This window comes from Leptonotus elevatus, chromosome 3, assembly GCF_054856555.1.
Source record: "Leptonotus elevatus isolate MCC_2025b chromosome 3, RoL_Lele_1.0, whole genome shotgun sequence".
Taxonomy (NCBI): Eukaryota; Metazoa; Chordata; class Actinopteri; order Syngnathiformes; family Syngnathidae; genus Leptonotus; species Leptonotus elevatus.
The window spans coordinates 16,330,276-16,349,766 of NC_141241.1; the positions used below are offsets into that span (position 1 = coordinate 16,330,276).

The 19,491-nt window shown below is 41.3% G+C and overlaps 2 protein-coding genes across 5 annotated transcripts in view; both read left to right on the plus strand.

Annotated features, from left to right (window-relative positions):
* The window catches only part of ap1g1 (adaptor related protein complex 1 subunit gamma 1), a 19,149-nt gene extending 5,287 nt beyond the window's left edge, over positions 1 to 13,862 (plus strand). For 2 of the 3 annotated variants that reach the window (XM_086071999.1, XM_086071998.1), the window contains 21 exons: positions 81 to 205; positions 373 to 514; positions 1,027 to 1,123; positions 2,258 to 2,334; positions 4,730 to 4,825; positions 5,047 to 5,127; positions 5,617 to 5,715; positions 5,812 to 5,867; positions 6,059 to 6,172; positions 6,280 to 6,420; positions 6,680 to 6,734; positions 6,868 to 6,990; positions 7,063 to 7,152; positions 7,319 to 7,443; positions 7,550 to 7,654; positions 7,772 to 7,913; positions 8,007 to 8,133; positions 8,915 to 9,019; positions 9,097 to 9,257; positions 9,350 to 9,448; positions 9,799 to 13,862. In XM_086071999.1, the coding sequence (XP_085928125.1) occupies positions 81 to 205; positions 373 to 514; positions 1,027 to 1,123; positions 2,258 to 2,334; positions 4,730 to 4,825; positions 5,047 to 5,127; positions 5,617 to 5,715; positions 5,812 to 5,867; positions 6,059 to 6,172; positions 6,280 to 6,420; positions 6,680 to 6,734; positions 6,868 to 6,990; positions 7,063 to 7,152; positions 7,319 to 7,443; positions 7,550 to 7,654; positions 7,772 to 7,913; positions 8,007 to 8,133; positions 8,915 to 9,019; positions 9,097 to 9,257; positions 9,350 to 9,448; positions 9,799 to 9,900 (2,262 nt within the window). In that variant the 3' untranslated portion in view covers positions 9,901 to 13,862. The remainder of the gene's footprint in view (positions 1 to 80; positions 206 to 372; positions 515 to 1,026; positions 1,124 to 2,257; positions 2,335 to 4,729; positions 4,826 to 5,046; positions 5,128 to 5,616; positions 5,716 to 5,811; positions 5,868 to 6,058; positions 6,173 to 6,279; positions 6,421 to 6,679; positions 6,735 to 6,867; positions 6,991 to 7,062; positions 7,153 to 7,318; positions 7,444 to 7,549; positions 7,655 to 7,771; positions 7,914 to 8,006; positions 8,134 to 8,914; positions 9,020 to 9,096; positions 9,258 to 9,349; positions 9,449 to 9,798) is intronic. The other variant, XM_086072000.1, reaches the window with a different exon arrangement.
* Positions 13,863 to 15,668: 1,806 nt separating this feature from the next.
* The window catches only part of phlpp2 (PH domain and leucine rich repeat protein phosphatase 2), a 32,239-nt gene continuing 28,416 nt past the window's right edge, over positions 15,669 to 19,491 (plus strand). Inside the window, exons 1-2 of one of the 2 annotated variants that reach the window (XM_086071261.1) lie at positions 15,669 to 15,904; positions 19,075 to 19,358. In XM_086071261.1, coding sequence (XP_085927387.1) covers positions 15,755 to 15,904; positions 19,075 to 19,358 — 434 coding nt within the window. In that variant the 5' untranslated portion in view covers positions 15,669 to 15,754. Of the gene's footprint in view, positions 15,905 to 19,074; positions 19,359 to 19,491 lie in introns of those variants that run through there. The other variant, XM_086071260.1, reaches the window with a different exon arrangement.

Sequence of the window (19,491 nt, forward strand, 5' to 3'; positions counted from 1 at the left end):
AAGTTAGCACATTGTCTGGCGAGTATGATGCTGATAGACACTCAGTAATATCCTATCCTTGTGTTGTTGTTTTCTCCCAGCTTGAGTGCCTGAAGCTGATTGCATCCCAGAAGTTTACTGACAAGCGAATAGGTTATTTAGGAGCTATGCTGCTGTTGGACGAGAGGCAGGACGTGCATCTATTAATGACAAATTGCATTAAGAAGTAAGCTGCAGCCCGAGCCTCAACGTGTCCATTAGATATTCTGCTGGGAAATCTGTTGTTGCTCTTCATAGAACGTGCCTGTAGTGTCGTTAATCTTTCGGACCGGTCTTTGTGCCTGCTCGTTGTGTTTAATGGCGCTCAATGCAATTGTTCTCTGTTGTTCCCAGTGACTTGAATCACAGCACACAGTACGTCCAGGGGCTGGCCTTGTGCACTTTGGGCTGCATGGGCTCCTCCGAAATGTGCCGTGACCTGGCGGGAGAGGTTGAGAAGCTACTCAAAACGTCCAACTCCTATTTGAGGAAAAAGGTGAGCTGCAGGTTGATGCACGCAGGTACAGCTCTTCCAAATAAATGCAGTCTCGAGCAGTGAATATGCAATTACGTCTCCTTTCCTCTATCCTATATTGTCATGTGTTATGCAGAGGTTTATGTGCTTCATTCTCGCAGTGTGTTGACATAAATGACATAGTTGAACCATCAAATGTGCTGTAAAATGCAGCTTGGCAGCTTTACAAATCACTAGAATGGAATTACCAATTTAAGAGAACAGCTTGTACAACACCTTGCACTTTCACAAGTAATTTATTGATGAACTGGAGTTTTGGACTGCATTGAGGTTAGCTGACCCAGTGACTGTATGCACCAGAAAATAATGATTTCAACAAAAGAAAAATACAACTTGGAGCACAGCATGTTGACTATTTGGACTGGATATGCTGAAGAGTTATTTAACGCCCTCAAAGTCGAATATTGTTTTTGGTTCAACTCTGTTCCCCCCCCCCCCCGTGTCTTATGTCTAAATGTTTGTTTTGCTGACAGGCGGCGCTGTGTGCAGTTCACGTCATCAGAAAGGTTCCCGAACTTATGGAAATGTTCCTTCCAGCCACAAAAAACCTGCTGAGCGAGAAGAACCACGGTGAGTGCAAACTGTTTGTCAGGATGCGTTTAGTGCGTGCCCTTCACCACTGCACCACTCATCCTTTTCCCTGCCACTCACTGCGCTGAGCTCTGCCCTGTTTGATGCGTGTCCTTCACAGGGCGGAGTAGAATTAATAAAAAAAATACTGATAGTCAAGACATTTGACTGATCATTCTTGCAGACTTTGTGTAAGTAGTTTACGCCTCTAAATATTTTCGGCGCTGTGCTGTTTGAAAGTTTTATTTTTCAGGAGCATTTAAAAGATAATTGTTTTACACTAGCGTATTTTATAAATCCATTGGACAAAATGTTACTATTTCCACATCTATGTACTAATGACTAGAACAAATGGTTATCATATAAAACTGCTTTGCATTTACATTGAAATAAGTGTAATTCATGGCCATAGTAATCCACTTTTTGGCCATACAATTTTGACCTGCATTGATTAATTGGTCTCAGATCAGTTAAACTGTTTCTTCATCAATCATTTGTTACATTTATAATGAGGTTAAATTCAGTTCAAACTCAGTTCATTTGAACAATTATTGTCTTTTTCTTCAGCACGTTTACGCTCATCTCTAATGCAAAGTGAATGGGGGAAGTGTGGTCTAAAGTGGGAAGTCTAGTTCTGGTAGTGAGTGGATACACTCGTTTTAAACATGGCCTGGTAACACTATTTGTTATTGGTTTAGCAACATACTGCTAACCAGACATAGAATCTAATCAGAATAACTAAGTGGAGATTCACTTCATTGGACAGCAGCAATATGATTGTTAGAATGTTCTTCTATTCTCTTGCTCACTCACTCACCATGACACTGCTTAATTTGCATTCCTGTTTGTAAATGATCAGTCGAATTTGAAACAGTTAGCGTGTAATTCTCCAGCTCCTGCGTAGAATATTGCACACCGCTGCCATGATTTGATCATTTGTTAGCGTCGCGTCATGTTTTCATAATAGCTGTGCAGTGTTGTGGCTGTTGGCCATGATAAACCTTCAAACTCATGTCCAATCAGAAGTTGTATTACCTTCATTTACAGCTGCATAAAACACCAATGCACTCCCACACAACTCTTCTGCTCCTCTCCCTTGTCAGCATAATGACCTCTGGTTTGTTTATCCCCCAGGTGTTCTCCATACATCTGTTGTCCTCCTTACTGAGATGTGTGAGAGAAGTCCTGACATGCTGTCTCACTTCAGAAAGGTACAAACGCAGTCTGCTTAGGTCATGATATTTACTTGATCTGTGATCCTGCCTGTATGATGTTTTTTTTTTATTATTATTATTGTTATTATAATTGCAATAGGGCAAAGATGGGGTAATGGCACCCCAGCGTTTGATAGTTGGGCTGCAAATTTGATTACGAAAAAGCTTGAAAGAAAATACCTGTTTTGAAGCTTTACAAGGATCATTTTTCCACACTTAATGTTACTGCAGTCTCACACACCAACCCGTGTAGAAATAAGTTGATGCAACGGCAGCAGGCCAGGAGAAAAGACTCCGTAAGAGACAGCATTTTCGCAGTTGGGAATAATTTCACATTTAAATGTGTTCCACAACAGCACGATTACGATTGCAAACACAAGGCAGCGTATCTGTATTAGGTATTTTATTAAAATCTACCATTGCTAAAAGAGACTTCAATTCAGATTGCATTTGGTTATGGACACTTCTAATGGAATTATCTGCACTGTCATTCGCTAAAGTCAATGTCACAGGTCGGGTCCTGCCTTTAAAGCCATATACAATCAAAATCACAGATATTACAGTAGAACGTGAGAATGGCAATCCCAATTGTACAAAATAATACCTGTGCATCACATGCACTTTGTTAAAAAATGCTAAATACGCAATTTTTTCCCCAGCAAATTAATAAATGTGATAGTCAACACAATTCTCTATATTAAAAATGCTTAATAGCCGCATCCCTAAAAGAAAGCTGCTTGTGTGCCCCTGTCCTACTTTTCACAAACATTAAGTTGGTTGTGTGACTAGCCTTCCTAATAGCAGTATTTAGTGCCTACATTTGTACTCTGCACTTTTATTATGGATTCAGGCGCGTAAGCTCATGTCATACTTAAAATGTCAGACTCGATGCCTCCCTGGTGCTCCCATTTTCATCTCTGTTTAAGATTAAGTGGCCACTCATGAGAGAAAGTTAATGGCAAAGCTCAGTGCTACCAAAACATGCACATCCAGCTATTTTTAGGTCACGTGCAGGATAAAAAATATGTGTGTGACGGTAGAAGAAATCTTGATGTCTGCACACTGGATTAACGGCTCCCAGCACAAAAATGACAGAGGCAATGATTCACCAGGCAAGCCATTAAAGCAAAGAGAGATATTAATGTGCCGACGCCCACTTCTCCACTACACCAAATAAAACTGGCCAAGTGGATTTTGGGCCCTTTAGTCCCACACTGTAAGACAACGATAACACCTTGGGATTTTAACTGAATTGTGCGTCAAGAGTTTTATCATTTTTTTGCTGTCTTTTTTTGCTTGTACTCTATTCCACTTGCTGCTGTCGGCTCTTGATGCAGCAAAAACGATGCCTGAAGGCGCCACCCCTCATGTTCACGATCTACTTATTTTGAGCTCTCTGAAAGTGATTTTCCACTCCCTAACATCTACCTCATATTTTTTCTGTCATTTGTCCTTGTTACAATTCCTGCATTGTGTTAGAATGAGAAGGTAAGAGTGCATTCTGATCTCATAGCTGGTGCATGCTGTAATTAGTATTCACTTTTCACAGTCACCTGAGATGTGTAACCAATCTGTCCTGTAATTCATGGTGCTCCCCCCCTCCCCCCTCAAAACTTGTTTTAATTTGGATTTATCTTGTACGGTGATCATTGCAATGTCAGTGTTAACAATAGTGGCTAAAGGTGGTGATTCATTTGTCAGCTACACTCTTCATCCGATTCTTTTTATCTGATTTGCCAAATATGCAACTCATTTGGTCACTGTTGAGTGGGTCTATTCTCACATGATTACCACAGGTGTTGTCACCAGGAAGTGATGGTATTCACAATGTTTGTCACCAAGGTGGTTTCCATATATCGCTATATACAAAGATAACTTTAGGTGTGTAGTTATGGAGTAAAATAAGTTAACAATGATCATGTTAAGTTATTGCAGAATATTAGTTTTTCTTTTGGGTTGTTTGTCGCCATCCCCACAATTTCTGTAAAATGTGTGTATCCGCTCAACTTTGCTTAGACCAGAAACCGTTACGCAAAACGTAGTCCAAAAAAATAGAGCACTTGAAGATGAATTTTCTTATGGTTTCTAACATATTCTAATACTAAAATAACATTTATTCTCATACAGTAGTGATCCTGTTAGCTAAAATGTCTAACCAAATATTTCCCTACAAAAGATTTGATTTGCTATTAAGAGATTTTCATTTTGATTGTTGTTTTTCTTTTTAACTGCTAACCCCTCCATTTTGTTCTTGATAGTTGTTAATGATAATAATGGCCACATTTAAAATTGTATTTTCCCTCTAAGTATTGATGCAGATTATTGGAATATTTAAACAAAAATATTCTGACACCGCCTCTTTTCTCTTTTGGTCTTGGTCTTTTTTTTGTAGCTGGTTCCACAATTGGTGAGAATCCTGAAGAACCTAATAATGTCTGGATACTCGCCTGAGCATGATGTGTCGGGCATAAGCGATCCTTTTCTGCAGGTAAATCTTCTCAGCTTTGCTTTTTCTTTTCTTTTTAATCCACATGTCCATATGAAATTAGAAAAAGGGGTGCCCTTCAATTTTGTTGTGGTTTCAAATGTGTATCAGAAGCGGATTGGCCATCTCGCCGTAGTTTCTGTCAAGTTTGGCCACGTTCAGTGTGCAGCAACGAAGTGAATTGCTTGTCATGTACATTGACAGACTTGTTTTCCTTTTCCTAGGTGCGGATATTGAGACTACTGCGAATTTTAGGCAGGAGCGACGATGACTCCAGTGAAGCAATGAATGACATTCTTGCACAGGTTAGAATTGGTTACCTCCTTATATTTGACATTTTTTGTTGATTTGTTTTTGTTATTTTAAACTCAGCTGTGACATTTCCTTATCAAACAACACATCCCTTTTCTTCTGTGCGTCAGGAGTCTTTCTAGCGGAAGACACGCATTCGTACTTGCACCTTACAGCTGTTTTCATTCATTCTCCTATAATGAGAAATAATAACATAATTGTCACAGAATTACACGAGGGGGACAGATCCCACTGAAAATAATGTTGTATGATGATGATAAAGTGATCCATCGTCTGAAAGACTGTTGATACTTTATATTGTCTGACAGCATTCATCATCTAGCGTTGTGTCCGAATTGTTGTAGTGCCCTTGAAAATGGCCTTAAAGTGAGATGTTAGAGCGCCACCTGTTTTCAGAAAAATTGAATACCTGAAAAGGACTAGGACTCAGGATCTGGTTGATTTTAATAACTATGTATGTACTGTATTATTCTTGGCTGCAGGTTGCAACAAATACTGAGACAAGTAAAAATGTGGGCAATGCAATCCTGTACGAGACTGTGTTGACCATCATGGACATCAAGTCTGAAAGTGGACTGAGAGTGAGCTAATTGAATTGATGCAATCTAAATAAAAAAAACAGCATTTTCGGGGTTTTTTTTTAACTATTTTGACTTGCAACTTTTTTTGTGTTACAGGTTTTGGCAATTAATATATTAGGTCGATTCCTGCTTAATAATGACAAAAACATAAGGTAATTCATATACATGTATTTTCTGATGATTGTCACATTTGTGAATTTGGCAAACAAAAAGTGGTACTGTGAAAATGCAACTTAATTTAGATATTATTATATCCACCTGACACATTAAGACAAAACTGAAGAGCGAACCTCACATTTAAAAACATAGCACATGTGTCTTATTTTTAAATTCACCATTGCAGATATGTGGCATTGACATCTCTACTAAAGACGGTACAGACGGACCACAATGCGGTGCAAAGGCATCGGAGTACCATTGTGGATTGTTTAAAAGACCTTGATGTATCCATCAAGAGGTAAGGAGGTGATTTTATTATTTTTTCAGTATTTTAACATGGCGGACACTCACCTTTTTTACATAACTGCTTTGTCTCTGTCCTTGATCTCCTTGTTGTTGCTGTAGACGCGCAATGGAACTGAGCTTTGCCCTGGTGAACGGCAACAACATAAGAGGCATGATGAAAGAGCTGCTCTACTTCCTGGACTCGTGCGACCCAGAATTTAAAGCCGACTGTGCATCGGGAGTCTTTCTAGCAGCAGAAAAGTATGACATTGACACACATTGTCCACATTACTTGCTGTTTTGCTCTAGTTTGCATTACAATGACAAATAATGCACCCAAGGACTTTCTTTTTCTCTCAAAAGAATGAAATGCTGTGTGATGATAACAAGAGTGATCCATCGTCTGAAAGACTGTTGATGCTTTATATTATCTGACAGCATACATCACATCACCTTGTTGTATTGGGTGTAGAAAACTCAACATTGCTTGAAATAATGGAATGTGTCCTTTGTGTTACAGGTATGCCCCTTCAAAAAGATGGCACATAGACACTATAATGAGAGTTCTGACTACAGTACGTATCATCATACTTTACACCCAAGGCGTAAAACTGCTTCTTTGTTCCTCAAAATGAGTACATGGCGCTATTTCTACCCGAATAACCTTCTTGTATGTATTCTAATCAGCATGTCTGCTCATCTTTTCAGGCAGGTAGTTACGTGCGCGATGACTCCGTGCCCAACCTTATTCAGCTCATCACAAACAGTGTTGAGATGCACGCATACACAGTACAGAGACTTTACAAAGCTCTTCTGGATGACATCTCACAGGTCAGAAATGGGTCCTGGTTTTATGATTCATGTCTGACATACTGACTCCTACTCTTGTTTCTGTCTGAGTAGCAACCTCTCGTCCAAGTCGCATCCTGGTGCATAGGAGAGTATGGCGACCTACTGGTTTCTGGACAATGTGAAGAAGAGGAGCCCATTCAGGTAACAAATCTGTAGACGGATACAACAATGCTCACAATATTCTTTATCCTCTGCAAAGAATTGCTGGAGGAGGGAACTGTGACTTTGTGTTTTTATAAAGTAAAATATTATATAGTGCTCTCCATGCTGAGGTGATGTGCGTACATTCCTTCCTTTTCTAAACAAGGTGACTGAAGATGAAGTTCTGGATGTACTGGAAGGGCTTCTAGTATCCAATATGTCCACGCCTGTGACCCGAGGCTATTCACTTACTGCCATCATGAAGCTGTCGACTCGCTTCAGTGGTGTCAAGTGAGTCGCTGGATTTAACACTACATAATGAGGCTTTGCGGTCATGAACTAATTTGGAACAACATTCACCCCTGCAATTTCCTCCCAACATTCCATTTTCTCGTAGCCGGATCAAGAAGGTGGTTTCGATATACGGCAGCAGCATTGACGTTGAGCTGCAACAGAGAGCAGTGGAGTACAACGCACTTTTCAAGAAATACGACCACATGAGGTGAAGTGGAAGCTAAAACCAAAACCTAATACAAATCAAATGGACCATTTAGTGGGATTGGTCTTTTGTGTAGTGGTCCAGTATGGTTCATCCTCCACTGCTCGTCTCCCCTCTCAGGCCAGCTCTCCTCGAGCGAATGCCCATAATGGAGAAAACAGCCTCTAATGGCCCCACAGAAATCGTGCAGACCAATGGAGAGACAGAACCCTCTGTTGGAGAGGCTAAACATCTACCGCCTGTCACTCAGCCGGCCAACCAGGTGAGCAGCTTGGAATACTTAATTTTGTAGTGAAACCTGAATTGAGCACACGTAAATGTTGAAGAGAGACACGTATTTGACTCTTATCCCCAGGCAAATGATTTATTAGACCTGCTGGGTGGTAATGATGTGGTGCCAGTAATTCATAACACGGTGCCCCCCAAGCCGACGTCATCTGGAGGAGAGCTGCTGGACCTGCTGGGAGACATCTCACTAAGTGGTAAGATACTCCACATCCTACGAGTTCAACACGTGGGAATTTCTGTCTGGGTTTTATTTCCAACCAAAATTATGTAACATGTTGTTACGCAACATCAAGTTTGATTAATCTTCAGCAAAAATGAGGCTGAGCTTGAAATACTTCCTGTTTTCACTCGTCTTTCAAATGTATGCAATGTTGAACAAGAGTTTGCTACCACTGTTCTCGTTGTTGGTAAAACTCCAGGTTATTATATTACATAATATAATTGTTGATGATTAGAAATGTTTTCAGTGGAACTCGCATATTTTTGAGTAGAATATAAATAATTCATAACAGTGTAAATAACACCAAAACTACACTCCATCGTGGGTTCTGGGTTCATGGTCCCTCTATTTCTTTTGTGTTTTTAATAATTACATTTTGTTAGTTGGTGTGTTATTCCACTTCCGGCCACTAGATGGCAGAACACTACTGTGAATCCAGTCTGAAAACTATTGGCCAGATGCTTGCAGGAGTACCCATTGTGAACAGCTAAGGTGTTAATCGACTAATTAAAAGACATTTCAGTCATAAATGGTCAAATAAAAAAGCTACTGTAAAGATATTTTGGGGAAATTCCACATTGCAGCAAATGTGTGCTATAAATGCTATAAAACATGCTAATGAGTATTTAAAGAATGCTTATTGTTGACGTTTCTGGAACATAACCACCGTGGTGGAGGGCGGTTGACTGATAGCATGTCTTTCCTAATTGGTAATGGTGCATCAAACTCTGTGATGTGGCCTTCCCCCTCCCAAGGCGGTCCAGCCCCTGCTCCTGTTCCCTCTGTACCCACCTCCCAACCCCCTTTTCTCCTGGATGGCCTCTCCTCACAGCCCCTCTTTAATGACATTGCAGCTGCAGGTGAGCCTCCTGTTCTCCCTTCACCCTCCACGCCGCATTGGAGTCGCACTCCAGTTTAAAATCCACCTGCCTTGCAGGTATCCCTCCTATGACGGCCTACAACAAGAACGGCCTGAAAATAGACTTCACGTTTGAGAGAGCAAACCCGAACCCCAACGTCGCCGTCATCACCATCCACGCTTCGAACTCCACGGAGGCGGACATGACAGACTTTGTTTTTCAGGCTGCAGTACCAAAGGTAAACGGGCGGCGTCAACAAATCTGTGGTGTATTTTTACATATCCAATAGTCCTGTTGTTCACAAGTTTGTTTTTTGGTTTTGTGTGTCAGACATTCCAGCTGCAGCTCTTGTCCCCCAGCAGTAATGTCGTCCAAGCACTCAACCAGGGAACCGTCACACAGGTCATCAGAGTCCTCAACCCACAGAAAGTTAGTATGCTCGAGTCTTGAGTGCCTTTGGTGTATGGCGTATTGAAAAAGTCTGCACACCCCATCAAATGGCAGTTTTTTTTTTGGTATACTAAAAAAAAATAATAATTTGTTTACATTACCCTTTTATCCGGAGATGTTTGTGTTCAAAATTAACCAGTCACATTCAAACTCATGTTAAATGGGAGTCAGCACACACCTGCCACCATTTAAAGTGGCTCTGATTAACACCAAATGAAGGCCTTCTCTGACATTTATTTTGCTTTCAAACAAGCTGAACAGGGTTGTGTAGACTTTTTTATATCCAGTGTATTTGCAGTCCTCATGAAAGAGCAACGTTCCATTTTCAGCAACAGCTGCGAATGAGGATCAAGCTGACGTACAACCACAAAGGCTCGCCTGTGCAGGACCTGGCCGAGGTCAATAACTTCCCCCCGCAGTCATGGCAGTGATGAGTTGCTTCATTTGCTCCTAAAAGCCCATCTGACGCGGACTATGATTGTTTTTTTGGGTTTTTTTTGCTTTGCTCCTCCCTCCCTCTTCTTCCACCGACTCCCCCTCAGTGACGTCACTAAACGCGCAGCAGAGCGCCTTTAACGAAGGAAAACCCCGTACAGATGAAGAGGCGTTCGGTTATCTTCACTGAACTTTATCTTTTCTTTCTTTACTGGTGTCATCATCTCTTTTGTTAGTCATGCTATTTTCTGTTATTCGTTTTTTTTTCTTCACTCACATGAACACTGTAGTAAATATAACATGAACTCACTTTGATAAAATGAATATTTATGATCGCTCTGAGCCTTTTAAAGCCCTAATAATGCAATCCTCAGATAATTCACTTTTGTGACCTTCAAGTCATGCCTGAAAATCCATCTCGGAGGTTTGCATCATCACTGTCGGGTGGAGACCTTGCATCTTCGAAATCACTACTTTTAAAAAAAAACGCAATTTTGCTTTCATTGTCAACCATTGCATCGTTCAAAAAAAAAAAAATTTATTTAAAGAAAAATCACTGATTTATTTCTGTCATAGTTTAAAATGTTACGTCATAACCACAAACAATTAAGTTTATACGTCATGGTCCAAAAACTATTTTTCAAAGGTCTTAGAGCCATGAATAATAAAACGGTGAGCTGACAAAGCAAATTAATCTGCACACAAATGTTCCTTCTGCACTGATGCATCACAGCGATCCATTTTTAGCAAGAAGTTTTTTTTTTCCTGAATGTATCCATTTTCACTCGTTATGATTTAAAAACCCATCCAGACTTTAGAATCTTGAGGCGACACAATACTGCACAGCTCCTGTGGAGTTGGAAGAAGGCTCAGACTGTTAACGTGTGCAAAATTCATCTTTTTTTTTTTCCTTTTTTTTTATCTCCACACTTAGAGACCATTTGCAATATGAAATTGACCATATTTGGACGTATGAGGTTTCCGCCCGACAGCGACGATAACGTCTACATGCATCTTTCCTTACAAGGTAGCTATCGGGGCAATGTGAAAACTATTACTTTTTAAAATACAGAAGGTCATAATTGTGACATGTAAATCACAATTCCTAATGATCCGGCACCTCCCCACCCCTGTGTGGCTCTAATGCAGTAAGCTGGTCTGTGAGACGCGTTGGTTGAGCTTCTCACCTCGCACAAAGTTCTGTAAATGAAGCCTGTTCTGAATGTAGTTACATGCACTGAATGCTGTTCTCCCCCATCCTCATTTCTTCTCCATCGATGAGACGGTCATCACTTGGTCACTATTTCTGTGAAAATATGTTTGATTTCTGCAGTAAATCGACTTGATTATTTATGCCTGATATCAAAGTGACGTGCCTTTCTGACTTGACGAGAGAAAAGTTGGCCATGAGCTGTTATGTTAGCATGGTGGAGAGAGAGAGAGAGAGAAGCGATCGTGCTGGATTTGGAATGGTCTTCTCATCTTTCAACTTATTTCAAGCGCGTTTGTTTTTCACTCTATGGTGGGCTTTGCCGGATCCCCACGGTAACGCAGATTCTCGCAACGTGATCCTGATGATAGTGTTGCTGAGCTACATTTTTTTTTGTCTTGTCTGCAAGGCCACAAATGAAGCAAATAGTAAAAAAAAAAAAAAGGCAGCTAGTAGAAGTCACAAAATCTCATTCTGATCCACCGTCCCATCCCCGTCTTCAGATGTAGATTGACCGATTAGTCGAGTGAGGACTTTTTAGCCGTGCGATTATCGGGGGAGGCTACCGTTGATACCTCACAATGTTCTCTCTTTCTACTAACTTGTTTGGAGTGGCCTGGCCTGCTTTTCGCCCCCGGTCGCAAGCGAGGGGCTGCATGAAAGAAGCTGGCGGCCGCTTGTACACGTGCGCCATTATCACTTAGCGATGAACATCCTTAGCGGCCCCACGATGCTTTGATATTCAATCACTATGCTTCACTATCTAACTCCTGTGACCAAAATCAGAGAGACTATTAGCTTTGGAAATATTTTTCAGCTATGATATGTGTATATGGAGGAAAATAATTTCACTTTTTTTCTGTTGTTGACAAATGCTATATTAGCTTTTTCTGTACATATTGAGGGCTTTTACAAAAATTTTGTCTCTTGTACTATCTTTCATCCTTTTTTTAGATACCATTTTCTAAACCAGTTCTTCACAATGTATATTGTCTAAATAGTCGAGCGTAGTCACCATCAGGCTCCCCTGTATCATCACTCATCCATTGTAAAAGGTATAATATTATCTGCTACCTGTACATTGTATATAATTGTAAAACAAACAAAGGCTGATCCACTTAAATAAAAACCCACATGAAGATTTCAAACGATTAGCTAGGACATCTAATTGTATGCATATATGTACAAAAGATTCTTAAACGGATGCATCTGATGGACTGGGAGTCATTCTTGGCTCAAGGGTGCGGATGTGTCTGCTTTTTACAGATAGATGCTGAAGCTTGTCGTTAGGGTTCGGTTTTAGTGAGTGAATGGTGAACTGTACTACTGAGAAACCGCAACGCTGCACTAGTAGCTTCCACACTGCGCCCCTTTTTTTGCTTGGTCTCCTTTTTTGTTGGCCTTGTGTGCGCCGAAATCTACCCCAACACAAGAATTCATATGCCCCCAAAATGATTATAACATTTTTAGCCTCTTAATCCCATTTAAAAGGAAAGCCATTTAAGCATTTAATATCCAGCTTAAAGTTCCGTGTACTAGTGCACACTAGTAAGATAACTGGGCACAATAGTAGAACAAATGTTTTCCTACTGATATTTATCCACTACATGTGCAAACTCAAGCCTCACAGCAACTCCTGTGCTGCACTAGTAGCCTGTAGGGCTGTACTAGTACGATGCCACTGTATAGAATCGCTTCCTAGCCTCAACTCTTGCTGGGAGGCAAATTCCAGAGTCTGTTATTTCCACTACTGTTTAACATTTCTGCACACTAGTAGGGCAACTACATGTTACAAGTGAGGGAAAACTGCACTGGTTGATAACTGCTACTAGTGACATTATCAAATCAACTAGTGCAATCATTGGGTAACTAGTGAGAACAAAGCTTACTAATACACGGATTTCAAGCTGGATATGAAATAAAAGCTCGAACGGCTTTCCATTCATCTCGACTGAGTAAACGCCGCTGTGCATGTTCGAGTGCTTTACATGTTGACAGCCACAAGGGGGAGCTGCGCAAAACGACAATGAGGGTGGCAAGGAAAAAGCTCAGCACAGCTTTGTCGACATTTTTGGGGGTGTTTCGACTTGTTTGTTTTTTTCCCCCCCTCCCCCAACTAGTGTGTCCTCTTTGTCCGTTTATTTTATTGTTGCTAATCCATACAAGGTCACGTATACACATGTTGAAATGAACCCAACACAAGTGCTTTGGACACACTTGAAGGAAGAAGTTATCAGTGTGTGATCTGACTTTCAAAATGTGTGTTTGAGAAAATGTTTGTGTATGTGTGTGATTATTTACCTGATTTTTATTTAAATGCATTTTTTCAGCTTTTGAGCTGCATGTGAAGCCGATGTAAATAATGTCATTTCTACTCAAGCCACTCGACTTTTTGTTTTGGTTTGTCTTTTGGAAATGCAAGGAATTTCATTGATGAATCTGTCCCACCCTGTCATGGGGTACTCGTGTGTACAATAGGACTTTGTTCGGGATTAAAGATTGTGGTGGATGAAGCCACACCCCCCAGGCTCGCCCTGACTGTAAAACAAAATCGGATTTGTTGTAGCGGAATGAGTATCTCCACTTTTATGTTGTTGCGCCCCCCCCCCCCCCCCCCCCAGGTTTGACGCTTTGAACTGAACCTTAAAAAGTCGGCGGCTCGGATGGTGAGTGACTGTCAGACTGGAAGTATGATATATGATTAAAGATGACAAGTTGTAAACTATTAAATGGGATATTTTCAATGGATGCTGTGTATTCTTGTCATTTGGGTTGCAGAAAACGGTCAAGCCAATAAAAAGTGCAAATACTGCAAGTCCAGCTAAGTTTGTTTTTCTTGGCGTAGATGTAAGGTGGAGCTCGGGAGAATGAATGAAGCTCCTCAACTCACTTCAAAATAGTTCCTTGACCCCAAGATGCAAACTGCCAAAATGGACTATATGCCATGGAGGAGGCGGGACTTCCGGGTTTTCACCCATCAACTTTTTTTCCCGTTTTCGGTTTGCGATGTGTGGGCCGCGTCCCAGTACTTGCGCTTCCGCCTTTGTGCCCCTCGGTTGCACGTTCCCGTCGACGGGTGCGAGGCTGCAAGTGTGTAGTGTCTGTCTCTGTGTCCGAAGCTTTTCAGATAGCTGAGACACCCTCCCGCTGATGAGCGGACTGGGTGACATCGCAACAATGCGGATGCAAGTGGAGTCGGTGCTGATGATCTTCCCGCTATGCTATGACATCACTGCTTTTCCCACCCAGACGCTCACACACAAACTTTCCGGCAAAACCGACTTTAGCTTCTGATGTCATTCACTTGGCCACGCCTCTGAAAGGCACACGGCGATGGATCCAGAGGCTTTAAAATTGTAAATACCGTGGATGTTTACAATTGCTCTGAGTTTGCAAAGAACAATGTACTGTACCTGTCACCAATGTCCAACATTAAACACTAATGCCAAATAGTGGCAGAAAAATTACGTCAACACAAGTCTATGACTCATGTTTCACACCTGTTGTAACTTTTTAACTTCAAATAACTTGAATTAATTCCTATCGAGTTGCTGAATCAATGAACTGAAAGATGCAACCACATTTGTATTTGGTAACCATATTTGTCCACTTTTATGTTAACAAGAGTATAAGAAATTTGAAAACAATATTTTATGGTATATTTGGAACAGATATAACGTGTGATTCATCAGGATGGACATTCTACTAGTGCACTGAATTATGCACTGGAAATAGTAGGACACTTTATGTTACGAGTGAAGGAAAGCTGTTATTCAACATATGTGCGCTACTAGTACGCTAGAAAAACAAGTAGAATGTTGTCACTAGCAGCACACAGTCATCAACTAGTGCACATTGTTGCCTCACTGGCAACGTAGTTGTCCTACTAGTGCCTGTTGTGGTGCAGCGTCCATGTAGTTTGCTTTTTGTCCTACTAGTAAAGCAGTTGTACTAGTAGAACCACAAGACATTTCTGGAGACTAGTAGGACAACTTTGGCAGATAATACAGTACAACTACACCTTACCAGCTGAGGCAAAACTACTAATTCGTGTTTTGGTGCTCTACTTGTAGGGACCAGAAGGCTTCTTGAGTGTGCTACTAGTTAATTTTAGAGTTTAGTGTAGGGTGGGTTTAATTATATCCCAGTTTAAAAAAAATCCATAGTAATTACAGTTTCTACAGTATGCTGAATTTCTAATTTACATTTATATACAGTGATGATAAAGCTCCACTGGCCGGCTGGCTACTAGTGCATGTTCCGCTAGAAATCCAGGATATGACTACATGCTCAGAGGCTTTCCATATGTTTGTGGGGGTGTGTTTTCCCTTCGAAAGGGGCAGCGGCTGCTGAATAATGAGCAGTAAGAGCCCGCCCACGTCATGTTTATTGATCCACCAGCGGAGGCCCTCCCGCAAGGCAAGTCAGGCAGCAGTCGACTCCTGGGGGCTCGCTATACTATGGCGCTCCGGCTCCTTAATTGTGCGCCTCCCCGTGGGAATCAGCCGCCTACCGCCATCATCATCATCATCATCATCATCATCAGCAGCAGCAGCAGCAGCAGCAGCAGCAGCAGCAGCAGCAGCACCACCACCACCACCACCACCACGCCACTCGAACTCCGCGGATAGCGAGCACCCATGGCGATGGAGGACCAGCCTGACAACAGCGGGGCTTGCATCGACAGGCAGCCGGACACGGTGCTCCACCGAGCCGGGCTCAGCCACGTCGGGAGTCGCGGTTGCCGCACCGGAGCTTCCGCCGCCCCAGCCGGGATACGAGTGCTAAAGGCAGGTGACATTTGCAACTATGCCCCCCCCCCCCCTCCAACCCACCACACTCTCCTCCTTTGATTGTGCACTTGGTGACTGCTGAAACATGCCATTCGTTGCAAGGCTCCTTTTTAGATGACAGGGCAAAGTGCATGGGATACTCGAGTCGTAAGATTACGTAACGCGCTCTCATCTGTCGACCCACCATGAAGGGAATGGTGATGATTGTGATGATTTATCCGTGGTTCGTTCACATCCAGCCCGGCGGGAATTGCGGTCATCGTGCACAAGCGTCTCACGCTCATTTCAAGGCGGGATGGACACGCGCAGGCCATTTTATTAGGAACACCTTTTTCATTGTGGGGCCACAAAAAGAAATAACGCTCCGCGGTATTGAGGTTGTAAAATTAGCATTCTTCTCACAGCGTTTTCCGAATTGTGACTGTTTGTAAGGTAACCACACAGCAATAATAAACATATTACACTATATTATTAAAGAGTGTCAATCAGAACTGAGCATTATTTTATTGATTGTTCAGGCAAGCATTTTTTTTGATTGCCGCTGTATTGATGAGGTGTACCTAATGTTGTGGCCAGTGACATCATCCAGTGAATGACATCACTTTGGAAGCTCAAAAGGAAAAATTGAGGATATTTGACGCTTTATGGTGGCAGTGAACTCAACTCACTTTTAGTGCTGTCAAAGTTAAAGCGTGAACTGATTAATTAATCACCAAAAATGACCGCATTAATCATAAATTAATGCAGATTAATCGCACTATTAATTTTGACCATAGGTGATCCTTTAGCGTGACAGCGGATGGCTACGTTTAAGGTAGCCCAGGTTGTGTTTTAGCAATAAACATAATTACATGCATTAAAGTAAAGCATTTAATAAATGTTTGCGGATCACATTGAGAATATTTGTCAAAATATTGGGGTCATTTTTTTTCCATTATAAATTATGGAAGTAATTCACTGAAAAATTAGAAAAAGAGGATGAGCGTGTGCAGTGGATCAAAAAATGTTGAAGACGTCCTCATAACATTAAATGTCAAAAGAATGAACATGTAACAAGTGCTCTTCAAAAAAAAATTTTTTTGGGGGGGGGGGGGTAGATAAAAAAGGCTTTTTTTATTAAGTGATTAATCAAAATTCTAAAATGTGATTAATCTGATTTTAAAAAAATTATCGTTTGACAGCTCTACTAACTTTACAACAAGCGACAGTTTGGCAGATTGTGAAAAATTATTCAAGAATAAAAAAATAAATCAAGGTGTTTATTGCCAATCCCAGTTGAAGTCAAACCTAAACATAAAATGAATATTTGAACACAAAGGGTGTAGCAACACATATAGACAGACACCATAACAAGACTCACAGGCATATATTCTTTATCCTTTGTGAAGAATGACTATTACTGCAGCTTACTGAGTTGGTTGTGAACCAATTATACTGCCCTCAGGTGGCCGAGGTGCGCACACCAAAAGAAGCAACATAATCAATCAATCAAGGACCTAAAATTGAACCTTGAGGCACACCACGTTACGTCATAAACTTTCACAAATGTATCTAAACATCCAATAAAACTTAACCATACCATTAAAAAAAAACATGACCAGTAACGTTTACGGAAAGTCATTGTTTGTCTGACTCATTATCACACATGAACGAGGTCCAACAGAGCAAATGTCATCCGTGTAGGTCGGCACACCAATCATGTGACATGAACCTTGACTGCCTTGCCCATGAATATTGTGACGAGGAGCGGTCAAGGCGCATCCTTGACAAAACGCCAACAGCGGCGCGTTGGTTTTTGTGTTTACGAGTGCACAGTCATGGTGCAGCCCTACGACACGAATGCTGACATTTTAGAGCCGAGGGGTAATTAAGTTCTCGCAGGAATGAATGCAGGTCAAGGCAGTGTCGTTTTGTGATGGAAATGACACCTTGTAGCTAATTATAATGTCTACTTAAGTAACAGTTTGTCAACTTTGCTCTATGTCCGACCCATTTATTAGTGTGTGGTCATGGTGGGACTCTTAAAAACTGTCCTTGTGTTTTTTTTGTTGTTGTAAGATTGTGGTAACAGTGCTCACGATGTGGTTTGAAATAGTCTCTGTCTGAGAACTGTCTGCGTTTGCACCCCATTTGCACATGTTCCCACTGAAAAATGCACTTGTTGCTCATATATATCTTCAAACAGAGTCCAAGCGATGCATTTTTCCCCCCCCCATGAAACATTGTATGGTACGATGTTAATCTAAAAGGGATGCTAGAATTTCCATCTTCTGTTTTCATGCTACAATAATAAGTTCTTCGTACAATATTTCAACACTTCTGCTATGTTTGCGCATGAAATGAACCCAGTTTAAGTTTATGGAAATATGGGTTATAAAATAGTTATGCAGTGTTTGCGTTGCAAAATTGATTAGTCATGGCTTTTTCTGACAATTTTGGATAAATAAACAAGCCTCGAGAGAAATTGACTCAAGAACATTAGTTTTGTTCCCCAGAAGCAAACAAGAAGGTTAAGAAACTGACAAAAGAGAAAATCAACTTGAATGTAGTCAGAATTCAATATTTTTACTAGTTGCGTAAATGCTTTAAATTAACAATAATAATACGCACTTAATTTCAGAATAAAAATCTGAATGTATAGTAAAAAATCAATATTTGGAATAAAACCAATGACTACAGAATGCAGTCAATTTTCGTTGCAGTGGAGATAAGAGTGATACGAGCCTTTGCTTAGCCGATTTTATTTTTATTTTTATTTTTTGCTTTGATCTGGGGTCAGTGAACTCAAAACAGCTCACTTAATAATAAGCAGCACTCTGGAAAATAGTGAAAAATACTTTTAAAAAAAAGAAGAAGCTTCAAGCTGTTTATTGTAACTTCTAGTTAAGGTTTACTGTCAAACTAAATGTAAAACAAATACAATTACGGTACACTTTGCGTATTTAAAAAAAAAAAAAAGCACATAAGTTAGCTTAATGCTAACACACAATAGGAAATGCCCCAGACGGGCTAATAAATAGTTTTAATGATACGGTGTTACATGTAGCCCTTTGGGCAACACATATTTGGACTCAAATACAAAACAGTTGAATTCCTTTAGATTCTATTTAATGATGTCGTTACGTGAGTTGCAACATGTTTGCGTGTGTGTGTGTGTGTGTCCGTAGCGCAACATGAAGCGAGTCGGGAGTCGCGGCTGCATGACGAGAAAAAGCAGATTCGGATCCCGGGAACGCGACTGGCTTAAGAGCGACACCCAGCGGGGCTGCGTGTGTCTGTACGGCGGCACGGCGGACCCTCAGTTATTAGCTGCCTCCGGACCCCAGGCCTCCTCCACTCCTCAGCCCGACCTGCAGCTGGTGTTGTGCTCCACCAGCACCACAGTGGAGGAGATGTGCGCCCAGAGGGACGGACGCGGCCTCTTTGTTCAACTGCATGGAGATCTGCTCAGGTAAATACACATTTATCTTTGAGACGTCAGAGCGTGTTTAAGATGGCGGATTGGCCGAGTGGCTCCACTTTATAGTCCTGCGCTGGCGCGCTTAAATGGCCTGTCTGCCTGCTAGTAAGACCTGATCCATTTA